The following is a 13,489-nucleotide window of genomic DNA, read 5'->3' on the forward strand; positions in this document are numbered from 1 at the left end:
GGCATGGTTGTCAGAGGGACAACCATGCCTCCATCCTTGCTACCCTCCCTGTTTACCTTTCCCTGTTGCTTCATAACCTGGGTTGTGAGTAACTGAATCCACTTTCCCTTCTTCCCTTTTTTCCCCTCTCTCCTCCCTGATGAAGGAACAAAGTTCCGAAAGCTAGGAATGTAAATTTTCAGTTCTGTTTTATGTGTATCTATCGGCTGTACTGAGCTGAGGTAAGTACTGGCCAGCACCTCTATCTCTTTGTTAATATTATATAATAATTCTATAAAAGAAAATGCAATTGTGTTTCACTGTACCAAATACTGCCATGGAATCACAGCAAACCAGCCTCCACACCAGGAATGTCTTTTGTGTCCATAACTTAGGAGGTAGCTTAACAGACCAGATATCTATGAAAAGGATGAAATATTAATACATTCATTTACAATATATACAATTTAAAACATGAGAAACACACAACTTTGGTAATGCTATGAGTCCTTCATTGGTGCTGTAATATTCCAGTTTCTGAATCATCCTTTACACAGTCTGCATCACTTGCTTGCAGTTACAAGATACAGTCACTGGATAACTGTTAAGATTAGTAGAATTGTGCTGTACCTCAGTATTCTCGCTGCAAGTCATCCGAGATCTGGGAGTGGAACTCAGTGTTCGGTGCCTTGAAAAGATTTATTGACGAAACAATTGAACACGGTTAAAAGTGAATTCGAGGTCATCTGGTGGCATTCATGGTGCTACCCATCAGAGATGGTGAACACTGGAGAGAGCAGGACCCACAGAGACAAATTTTAAATGTATCATATCCCATGAACATGAGAGCGGCATGTCACGTGCGGTCGATGGAGATGCTGTCGATACCACAGTGTTGATCAACTGGTGTTGTTGACTATGGGCAACCACTATGAAGCACAATTCCTAGAGTGACAGTGCATAAGTGATTTAAGCTGGTAATAACCCTTTGAGATGTGGTGAGAGACAGAACAGTATAGATAAGCCACATGGTCCCATTCATGACTGGAGATGCAAGACACTTGCTCATCATTCTTGTACTATGCTTTGATTGGTTTTGTGTGGTTAGCCCCTTTTTCTACCAATCTTTATTTTTCATTTTAGGGGTGATACTCCAATGAATAGTGAGTCTGTTCTCCTCTTTGACACTCTGACTCAAGGGGATGACTATTGGAGAGATGTCACCTGTTGCATGCAGAGCTGTGGGCCCACTCACCTGCTGCCACAATTATTTCTTTCACCTTTTTTATTATTATTGACACAGTTGATGTACACCAAATTTATAGCCTTGTCACTTTTAACTAAGTAAAATCTTCCAGATAGACGGCATTCTTTACTCTGTAGCAGTCTCTGCCCCTAATCAGGTTGGTGGTGGGTCAGATGTGGCTGGCGTTCCTGTTGCCACAGACAAGTCCTGCGAGGCCCCTACCTGCTCTGCTGTATGTTACAGCCTGATTCATATACTTTTATTTCTTATTAAGTTATTTCTCAGTTCTCGCTTCAGTCTATACTGATTTTGATGACTTGATTTTACCACTCCAACATACTTTCATAATTTGATCATTTTTCTGGCCTATGTCACTAACTCCAGATGAACTACATGTCGACCAAGGGCTAGATGACTTCCATGTTTAGTTCCTTAACTCCCTATCATCCAACTTATACGGCACACACTACTGAATTACAAGATGTGTTGCTTAAGTAAGTACCATTTTGAAGTAAAAATAAACCAAATAGACTTTTCAACAAATGTGCATGTTGTACTTGTATTTCAGAATGGTACTTACTTTAAAAAAATGTGCCTCGTACACTGAAAATGTGAGGTTTACTTTTCTCTTCATTACACTGGTTTTACACAGATTTATGCTAGTCATCAAAGTGTAAAGAAAGAGCTCACTGATCAAAAATCACAAACTATACAGGTAATGAGGATAGTGAAAAATTCTTTTGGGCACTCTATATATAACATATTTATGTGTAACGTATATGCAGTATAATGGAATCTATCTTGGTGTTTAATGAAGATTGCTCCCACATGCTGGAGAGTGTATTTGGTCATTCTACAATATTTCATTAAATACATGTGCTATATAATATTATGTCCTATGAATCTGCGAGGGTGTGCTGAAATGTAATGCCTTCAAATTTCTTATTCTGTTCTCAATATTGATTGAAGTATTGCTTGTCATGCATATTACTAAGTTGACTTTCCTGCAATCCTCTGCCACTAGGAAGCTCCGAATTGTAGCATGTAACATGGTGGTATGTAACATTACTATGTAGCTACATGAGGAACAACATGCTGTAATCAGTTTTCAAATTCGAAGAATTGGTCCACTTATGGAGTACCATCTCCTTCAGCATGACAATGTCAGAACACACAAGTGCTGTAATATTTGTAGCAATCAGATACTTTGCATTCACTGTCATCAGTTGTCCTCCAAACAGTCTCGACTTGGCCCCATCTGATTTTCATCTGTTTCCAAAAATTTAAAAACATCTTTGAGGGCTTCACTTTGACTGTGAAGAAGCTGTGGAAGCAGAAGTGAAATTATGACTCCATCAACAAAGTGAGACATTCTCCAGTGAGAGCATCAATAAAGTGGTCTCTCATTCAAAGAAATTTGTTCTTCACCAGCATGCCCATGTTGACAAATAAATATGTAAACATGAAGAATAAAGACGTAGATTTCTAGTAAAGTTAATTTTATTTAACAAGATGTAAGATTTTTCACATAAAAAATTCAGACACATTACCTTTCAGCATGCCCTATCTATTTTTCCTACATTCTGTTTTGTCATTGAATATTTGAGATATACACTGAGAACCCAAAACATTACAAACACTGCCAACAGTGACATCAGGTGGCACTTGATGGTGCTGTGCGCACATGATGCGGTAACAAAAGCATGTAACTGGAGCAGACACAGATGGGGGATAAGTCTAGAGAAGATATAGGCTGAAAGTGGGGAAATCTGTTGAGATAAGTGATTTTGACAGAAGGCAGATTATTATTGCGTAGAGCCTGTGAATGAGTATCTCAAAAACAGCCAAGCTGGTCGAGTGTTCATGTGCTACTGTCTTGAGCATCTACAAAAAGATGCAGAAGAACAGTGAAACTATCACTAGGTGCTGAATGAATGGTTCGACATCCACAACTGTTCACAGAATGTGGGGTTTGAAAGCTTGTCTGCCATATGAAGTAGGATAGATGGTGATCTGTGGCATCTCTGCTAAAAGAGCACAGTGCTGGTGCATGCACAAGTGTTTTGGAGCACACCAATCATCACACATTGTTGAACATGGAGCTCAGCAGCAGATCGCCGTACATGTTAACGTGTTGACCCACAGACATTGTCAGTTACTATAGCAGTGGACACGGGACTATTGGAATTCGACCATCAATCAATGGAAACATGTCGGCTCTTCAGATGAATCACAGTTTTGCTACCCTACATCAATGATCGTCTCCACAAACGCTGCCATCGAGGTGAATGGCGGCTTGAAACATGCAGCATGCCATGAATACAGGCTGGTGGGAACAGTATTATGGGAACAGTATTATGATATGAGAGACATTATCCTGCACTTGTGTGGGACATCTGGTAATAATCGAAGACATGTTGTCAGCTGCAAACCATCTGAATCCCTTCATTCTTGATGTCTTCCCTGGCAGTGATGTCACCTTTGCAGTATAACTGCCCATTTCTTGAAGCCAGAACTCTGCTACAGTGGTTTAGGAGCATTATTCCTCCATAAAATTACCATCAAACTGCTGAGAATCAGCAGCAGGGATGAAACACATTATTAAGGAGATTGTTATAATGTTTTTGCTCGTGTGTGTGTGTGTGTGTGTGTGTGTGTCCTGTATATATGGGCACCAATTGTGACAAATGACATGTGGCATTTATTGAGGCCTACATCGATGTATTTTAGTTTATTCCCAATTTTCGCTGAATTTGATATGCAGCAGTTAAGGCTGTTTTATGAAAGATTCCCAGGACAATAGGGTGTCCTACAAGTGTAGAAATTTATTATATGAAACATCCAGTTCAGTCATGTGATACTTCATTTTCATGACACATCTCAGTTAGTGACTAAACATTTTCTGGTATTCTATGTTATGTTCTACATACACACAAAGTTTATTGACAGTTCCCTGCAAACATGTATTTAAAACAAGTGTATATTACTGTGGAGCAGACTAAAACCAGATCTGCGCTAACATGCCCTTCTTATGGCATAACATTTATGTAGGAACTCTTAATGAACTCTCTGTAATTATATTCACGGAACACCTGAAGACGATGAGCCAGTAATCACAATTAATCATTAAATGAGTGTCACAAAAATGAAGCTGTTAATTCATTAATACACAATTAACTCAGATATTTAAGTGTAGTGGTTTTACATTGAAGTATGTGTGTTTTTTCATTTCAGTATTCACTGGATTGCTCCAGAGTATTTTACAAATGTTGAAATGGCAAGATCATCAGTTCCTGCTGATGTCTGGGCATTCAGTACAACACTCTGGCAGATTTTTGCTTATGGAGAGCATCCTCCAGAATCAAGCAATGTTGACATGATTAAGAAGGTAACCCAGTGTATTTATGTTATTCAGTAAAATTTTATCTCTCCAAAATGAAAGTTTCACAATGCAGTGGAATGTACACTGTAATTTATCTTCCTAAAAACTTGATTGCTCTTGCCTTGTAACATTGACCAACGTGGCATTACTGTAAACTGCTGAATGCAAGGGGAAACTACAGCTGATATTTTTCCGGAGGACATGGGGGTAATCAAAATGGCATTCTCTTGGATAAAATACAAGAGCTGGACAAAAATATGAAAACATCAAAAACCCAACCCATTATCATACCTAATACGGTTTAGTAAATCCATTGGCACTCAAAACACTTCCTGTCATCTCAGAATGGATAAATACTGGTCCTGTATTGTTTTCAAGGGACTCTTTTACCATTCTTCCTGCAAAATAGTGGCAAGTTCAGGTAATGATGGAAGTGGATTGTGATCACAGACACTTCTCTCCAAAGTAGACCACAAAGGCTCACTAACATTGAGATCTGGTGACTGGTAGATATGGGAGATGTAACAATTCAGGCTCATGCTCACAAAATGAGTCCTGGATGATGTGAGCTATGTAAATAGGGACCCTGTCATCTTACAACACATCGCCATTGGGTAACAAACATTGTACCATGGGATGGACCTGATCAGACAGAAGAGTAACATATTCCTTGGAAATAATGTGTCTTTGCATAGTAACTGTGGGGCCCAAGGAATATCACATTATGATTAGCCATATCATCTCTAAACTTGACTATCTTTCACTCCTGAGATGTAGCCTTGGTCAGAAATTAGAAATAGTGTGAAATGAGACTCATCTGACCAATGACTTTCTTCCATTGCTCCTTAGTCCAAGTTTTATGGCTTTGGCACCATGTTTTCCCTGCTTCAGCAGCTCCCTTTACTGTGTCTTGTTCCTGACAGGGTTTTTAAGTGCGAAACTCAGTTCTGCAGTGACTTTCACAGGGAGTTGTCCACTTTTTACATCACAATCCTCTTTGATGATCATCTGCTATGATCATGAAACACACACTTTTGTCTGTCTTGTGACTAGCAGATGAAGTTTTTCCACTTTTCCTGCATGCAGTATAAATCTTTGTTATGGTGCCTCTTGAAACACCAAATACTTCGACTCCCTTGGTTACAGAAGCACCCACTATATGAGCACCAACAATTTGCCCACATTTGAATCCACTTAGCTTCCACATAATGTGCTCACAACTAAGCAGAACACTGTTCTGGCCATGACTGACTGTTCCAATGTGATGAGAACATTGCACAGGTGGTGTCTGTTGTCAAATACAACAGTGCAACATACAGGCTTGGCTGGAATCATTATTTATGTTCAGGCATGTATTTCTTGTGGTTTTTGCATATTTTTGTCCAAAATCTGTTATTGCTTTTTCGGATCTCTCGTGGGGCTACTCAGAAGGATATTGTCACCAGAAAAAACAAAATGCTTCTAAGGGTCAGAGTGCGGAATGGTAGATCCTTAATCAGATAGGGAATCTATAGGCTTTAAAAATGGGAAAAGATAGGTTGAAGTTAAATGTAGTGGGACTTAGTGAAGTGTGATGGAATGAAGAACAGGACTTTTGTTCAGGTGTGTATAGGGTTATAAATACAAAATTAAATAGGGGTAATAGAATGGAAGATATAAAAATCAACAAGAAAATAGGAAAATAGATAAACTCCTATGAGCAGTATAGGGAACATTTTATCATACCCAAGATAGTCATGAAGTCCACAATCAAGTTTGTACGACAACTAGCTCCACAGATGATGAAGAGACTAAAAGCATTTATTTAAAAAAAATAAAATGTTAGGATAGTAATAAATGTGATTGTGATGATGGGCTGGAATTCAGTAGCAGGAAAAGGAAGAGAAGGAAAAACAAAAAACAGCGGGAGAACATGGCCTGAAAGGGGGGGGGGGGTATGGAAGGGGAAATTACAGATTATCTAAAAAACTGGAGGTTGTTGAAAGTTTCAACAGGGACATTAGCCAATATGAACTGAAACAGAGGGAAAGAATACGATAGCATACAAATGAATAGTTTTGAAAGATGAAATAGTGAAGATAGTAGAAGGTAAAATTGGCAAAAAGCCCCTTTACAAATCCTTGGATAACACGCGAGACAGTGAATGTGATTGATAAAAGGGGGAAAAAATGTAAAATTGCAACAAATGAAGCAGACAAAAGAGAATAGCCATGAAGTGTAAAATAACTAAGCAGAAGTGGCTAGATGAAGAATGTAAAGTTATTGAAGCTTACATAACAATGGGAAAGATAGATGCCACCTTTAGGAAAATTAAACAGGCTTCTGGAAAAAAAAAAAAAAAAAAACAGGGGATGCAACTATATGAATATCAAGAGCTCAGCAAAGATGGCAATACTGAAATGTTCCAGGATGTATATAAGAGCTACACAAGGGAAATGAGCTTCAAGATGAAGTAGATGAGATGAGAGATATGGTACTGCAAGAAGAATACTAAAAGATCTAAGTCTTCCCTTGAATTATTGAGTTTGATGGGACAGTCAGTCACATTAAAACTATTTCACATGGTGTGCAAGAAATATGAGACAGGCAAAATACCCTCAGTCTTCAGAAACAATGTAATAACTACATTACCAAAGATAGTATTTGATCAAAGATGTTCAATATTGCTGAACTGTCACTTTAATAAGTCATGGTTAGAAAATACTGATTTTTTCCCCCCAAACAGAAAAATTGAAAAACTAATAGAAGCCAACCTTGGGAGAGGATAATTTTGGGTTCTCAAAAAATGTAATAACATGCTTGACAGTAGTGACCCTGTGACTTATCTTAGTAGAAGATTGGTTGAACAAGGCAAACCTAAGTTTATAGCATTTGTTGATTTAAGGAAGGGTTTTGAAAATGTTGACTGGAACACGAACTTAAGGCAAGTAGCAGGGTTGAGAGGGGGATGAGAGAGGGTTGCAACCTGTCCTTGATATTATTCAGTCCGTGCATTGAGCAAACAATAAAAGAAACCAAGAAGGAATCTGAAAATGGAATTTAAGTTCCGGTAGTAGAAATTAAAGATTAGATTAGATTAGATTAGTACTTTTTCCATAGATCATGAATACGACACTTAGTAATGATGTGGAACGTGTCAGGTTAATAAAAGGAGTCTATACAAGATATTACATTACACAAAATATTACATGACACTTAGTATTTTTAATAATTTTTTTTTTTTTGGGTTTGCAGAAATTACACACTTACTATGTCCAAAAATTCATCTAATGAGTAGAAGGAGTTGCCATTAAGAAATTCTTTTAATTAATTAAATGTTATATGGCTATCGGTCAGACTTTTGATGCTATTAGGTAAGTGACCAAAGACTTTTATGGTAGCATAATTTACCCCCTTCTGAGCCAAAGATAGATTTAACCTTGAGTAGTGAGGATCATCCTTTCTCCTAGTGTTGTAGCCATGTACACTGCTATTACTTTTGAATTCATTCGGATTGTTAATAACAAATTATATATATATTGAATTAATAGAGGGAAACATTCCACATGGGAAAAATATATCTAAAAACAAAGATGATGTGACTTACCAAAAGAAAGCACTGGCACGTCGATAGACACACAAACAGACACTTACATACACACAAAATTCAAGCTTTCGCAACAAACTGTTGCCTCATCAGGAAAGAGGGAAGGAGAGGGAAAGATGAAAGGAAGTGGGTTTTAAGGGAGAGGGTACGGAGTCATTCCAATCCCGGGAGCGGAAAGACTTACCTTAGGGGGAAAAAAGGACGGGTATACACTCGCACACACACACATATCCATCCACACATATAAAGACACAAGCAGACATATTTAAAGACAAAGAGTTTGGGCAGAGATGTCAGTCGAGGCGGAAGTGAAGAGGCAAAGATGATGTTGAATGACAGGTGAGGTGTGAGTGGCGGCAACTTGAAATTAGCGGAGATTGAGGCCTGGTGGGTAACGGGAAGAGAGGATATATTGAAGAGCAAGTTCCCATCTCCGGAGTTCGGATAGGTTGGTGTTGGTGGGAAGTATCCAGATAACCCGGATGGTGTAACACTGTGCCAAGATGTGTTGGCCGTGCACCAAGGCATGTTTAGCCACAGGGTGATCCTCATTACCAACAAACACTGTCTGCCTGTGTCCATTCATGCGAATGGACAGTTTGTTGCTGGTCATTCCCACATAGAATGCATCACAGTGTAGGCAGGTCAGTTGGTAAATCACGTGGGTGCTTTCACATGTGGCTCTGCCTTTGATCGTGTACACCTTCCGGGTTACAGGACTGGAGTAGGTGGTGGTAGGAGGGTGCATGGGACAGGTTTTACACCGGGGGGCGGTTACAAGGATAGGAGCCAGAGGGTAGGGAAGGTGGTTTGGGGATTTCATAGGGATGAACTAACAGGTTACGAAGGTTAGGTGGACGGCGGAAAGACACTCTTGGTGGAGTGGGGAGGATTTCATGAAGGATGGATCTCATTTCAGGGCAGGATTTGAGGAAGTCGTATCCCTGCTGGAGAGCCACATTCAGAGTCTGGTCCAGTCCCGGAAAGTATCCTGTCACAAGTGGGGCACTTTTGTGGTTCTTCTGTGGGGGATTCTGGGTTTGAGGGGATGAGGAAGTGGCTCTGGTTATTTGCTTCTGTACCAGGTCGGAAGGGTAGTTGCGGGATGCGAAAGCTGTTGTCAGGTTGTTGGTGTAATGGTTCAGGGATTTCGGACTGGAGCAGATTCGTTTGCCACGAAGACCTAGGCTGTAGGGAAGGGACCGTTTGATGTGGAATGGGTGGCAGCTGTCATAATGGAGGTACTGTTGCTTGTTGGTGGGTTTGATGTGGACGGACGTGTGAAGCTGGCCATTGGACAGGTGGAGGTCAACGTCAAGAAAAGTGGCATGGGATTTGGAGTAGGACCAGGTGAATCTGATGGAACCAAAGGAGTTGAGGTTGGAGAGGAAATTCTGGAGTTCTTCTTCACTGTGAGTCCAAATCATGAAGATGTCATCAATAAATCTGTACCAAACTTTGGGTTGGCAGGCCTGGGTAACCAAGAAGGCTTCCTCTAAGCGACCCATGAATAGGTTGGCGTACGAGGGGGCCATCCTGGTACCCATGGCTGTTCCCTTTAATTGTTGGTATGTCTGGCCTTCAAAAGTGAGGAAGTTGTGGGTCAGGATGAAGCTGGCTAAGGTGATGAGGAAAGAGGTTTTAGGTAGGGTGGCAGGGTGGCAGGTGATCGGCGTGAAAGGAAATGCTCCATCGCAGCGAGGCCCTGGACGTGCGGAATATTTGTGTATAAGGAAGTGGCATTACAAGGATGGTTTCCGGGGGTAAGAGATTGGGTAAGGATTCCAGGCGTTCGAGAAAGTGGTTGGTGTCTTTGATGAAGGATGGGAGACTGCATGTAATGGGTTGAAGGTGTTGATCTACGTAGGCAGAGATATGTTCTGTGGGGGCTTGGTAACCAGCTACAATGGGGCAGCCGGGATGATTGGGTTTGTGGATTTTAGGAAGAAGGTAGAAGGTAGGGGTGCGGGGTGTCGGTGGGGTCAGGAAGTTGATGGAGTCAGGTGAAAGGTTTTGCAGGGGGCCTAAGGTTCTGAGGATTCCTTGAAGCTCCGCCTGGACATCGGGAATGGGGTTACCTGGGCAAACTTTGTATGTGGTGTTGTCTGAAAGCTGACGCAGTCCCTCAGCCACATACTCCCGACGATCAAGTACCACGGTCGTGGAGCCCTTGTCCGCCGGAAGAATGACGATGGATCGGTCAGCCTTCAGATCACGGATAGCCTGCGCTTCAGCAGTTGTGATGTTGGGAGTAGGATTAAGGTTTTTTAAGAAGGATTGAGACGCAAGGCTGGAAGTCAGAAATTTTTGGAAGGTTTGGAGAGGGTGATTTTGAGGAAGAGGAGGCGGGTCCCGCTGCGACGGAGGACGGAACTGTTCCAGGCAGGGTTCAATTTGGATGGTGTCTTGGGGAGTTGGATCATTAGGAGTAGGATTAGGATCATTTTTCTTCATGGCAAAGTGATGTTTCCAGCAGAGAGTACGAGTGTAGGACAGTAAATCTTTGACGAGGGCTGTTTGGTTGAATCTGGGAGTGGGGCTGAAGGTGAGGCCTTTGGATAGTACAGAGGTTTTGGATTGGGCCTATGTAGAATTTGGAAAGTTAAGAGAGAGGCGTTGTGAGTGCTTTGATGATTTAGTTTGTTTGGGCTACCCAGCAAAAATATGGTTCTGGATTTAAATCCTTGTTCAGAACTGTAGTTTGAAAATTTTAAATCAGACATGGATGGTCATTTTATGTGGTGGTGTATTTATTAACCTCACTTTGGGATAAGAATTTTGCACTTATATGCATCATTTGCAATCAGTATCAAATAAAACAAATAATTGCACCCATGGCAGGAATGTAGTTAGGAATACGAGGGATAGTCATAATGTTTTACTGACCACCTTAAAAAAAAATTGTGTAATTAATTTTTTGCTGTTTGCAATGACATTTATTCAGTTTTAGTATATGCTGACTCCCCGTACAATGCCACTAGAAGAGCCAAATGAAAATGTACTCTACCCATCTCCAGTTTATCAGTGGGCTGCACCATTTTGATCTGGCTTTTCTAGCAGCGTGCTATGGTACTTTGACGTGGTAATTCAATATGTACCCAAGCTGTAGAAATGTAAGCGTACATAAACAAAAATATAATACATACTTTTTATGTGTTCATTAAAACTTTGACTGCCCCTCACATATTTCGATCACTTTTATTTTCACAGAGTTTATCTTATTTTGGAGCACATTGAAAAATTCATTCTGAAGCAATCAATATGGTTCTATCTCACACTGTGATTAAAATGAAGACAGTAATATGCAGATTGTTTTAATAATTATCTCATGAGTCTTTGTAATTTCCTTCAGGCAAACAGAACATTGGCAGTTGGACTTTTATTTGGGTGCTATAAAGCATTTTGTTACCAGGTGACACCTACAGTGTATTGGTATGAGGATTCCTGGCACTATGCTCTCAGGATAGCAGCATTTCTGGGTGGTTGCAGGTGCAATATGACACTTCTTTTTAAATTTAACTGTTGGTTGATTGGGAGCTTGAAGTTCTGAACTAAATCCATGATCTTTTTTTTATATGTCTTCAACTTGTCTGTCTGTTAGTCTAGGTATGATCATACATCAGTGCAAACACAGTATGTAGTTCATAAAGTTAACTGTAGAATATGAACTGCAAAAAATTACTATATTATGCAGTAGTGGAGTAATTTTCAATGTCTTTTATGTGACAACCAGTGGCTTTGTGGGAACTGTAATTGCTTATTAATCAAACACACATTTTTCAGCAAATAACTAACTGGGTTTGCTAGTCTGTGTTTGTTGTCAATAAATAAAGGCTTAAATATCATCATATTACAGTTTGTAATTAAATTTCATTGCCAAGTTGATCACAGTCCATTGCCAAAGTAGATAATTTTTTACAAATCCGTAATTTGGCTTCATTCCTGAATTTATGAGTACAGCAGCTGTGCACACATATTGCTGTATGCAGTCCAGAAAAAACTAAGTCCAACAGGTCTTCACTGTATGGTGACGTATATGCAATTTCTGTCATCCCTGTGACCAAAAAGATTTTTCTTCACTGTGTTCCAGAAGCAACTCCATTCTACTATGCTATTGATAATGTCTTAGTGCACTCATTTCTTTAGTGATTGCAACTCCCATTGGTCCTGTACCAGCCGCTATAGTAATTTCTGATGCCAGTTACTGTAAATTACATGAAATTCACAAACTTATAGATTAATTTTTTTAAAGGCATGTGGAGCATTTTGCATAAATTGTTGTTGTTGTTGTTGTGGTCTTCAGTCCTGAGACTGGTTTGATGCAGCTCTCCATGCTACTCTATCCTGTGCAAGCTTCTTCATCTCCCAGTACCTACTGCAACCTACATCCTTCTGAATCTGTTTAGGGTATTCATCTCTTGGTCTCCCTCTATGATTTTTACCCTCCACGCTGCCCTCCAGTACTAAATTGGTGATCCCTTGATGCCTCAGAACATGTCATACCAACCGATCCCTTCTTCTAGTTAAGCTGTGCCACAAACTCCTCTTCTCCCCAATTCTGTTCAATAACTCATCATTAGTTATGTGATCTACCCATCTAATCTTCAGCATTCTTCTGTAGCACCACATTTCAAAAGCTTCTATTCTCTTCTTGTCTAAACTATTTATGGTCCATGTTTCACTTCCATACATGGCTACACTCCATACAAATACTTTCAGAAACGACTTCCTGACACTTAAATCAATACTCGATGTTAACAAATTTCTCTTCTTCAGAAACACTTTCCTTGCCATTGCCAGTCTACATTTTATATCCTCTTTACTTCGACCATCATCAGTTATTTTGCTCCACAAATAGGAAAACTCCTTTACGACTTTGTCTCATTCCCTATTGCATAAATTATGACATCTATTTTACTAAACAGCAAACCTTGTTCATGGCACCATACCCAGTTGCAGGCCTCCTATTTAACAGTTTCCTGGGGAAACAAAAATTTGATTTTAAGTATTTCATGTAATTATTGAACAAATTTAAAGAACTATAAGCTTATGTTAGAGGTTTAATACAGTAAGACAAGTATTACAGTTAGCAGTTTGTATATGTTTTGAGACAGTGCAACTTGCCACATGCCAGTACCCAGCTATATTCATCCAGTATTTGAAAATGAGACTACCTAGTGACCTACAACACCCTTTTACACACAGTTTCAAAGCCTTACAAACATTTTTCATGCTGACACCACACACAAAATGGTGAAATGAAAAAAAAGTTAATCACTGAACTACATTTTGCTGT

At 39.8% G+C, this 13,489-nt stretch overlaps 1 protein-coding gene across 1 annotated transcript in view; it reads left to right on the forward strand.

Moving 5' to 3' along the window:
* LOC124613155 (tyrosine-protein kinase hopscotch) overlaps nucleotides 1-13,489 on the forward strand; it is a 189,515-nt gene that overhangs the window by 77,929 nt on the left and 98,097 nt on the right. Inside the window, exon 9 of the mRNA XM_047141782.1 lies at nucleotides 4,460-4,613. Within this exon, the coding sequence (XP_046997738.1) occupies nucleotides 4,460-4,613 (154 nt within the window). The remainder of the gene's footprint in view (nucleotides 1-4,459; nucleotides 4,614-13,489) is intronic.

This window comes from Schistocerca americana, chromosome 4 (assembly GCF_021461395.2).
Source record: "Schistocerca americana isolate TAMUIC-IGC-003095 chromosome 4, iqSchAmer2.1, whole genome shotgun sequence".
NCBI classification, from domain to species: Eukaryota; Metazoa; Arthropoda; class Insecta; order Orthoptera; family Acrididae; genus Schistocerca; species Schistocerca americana.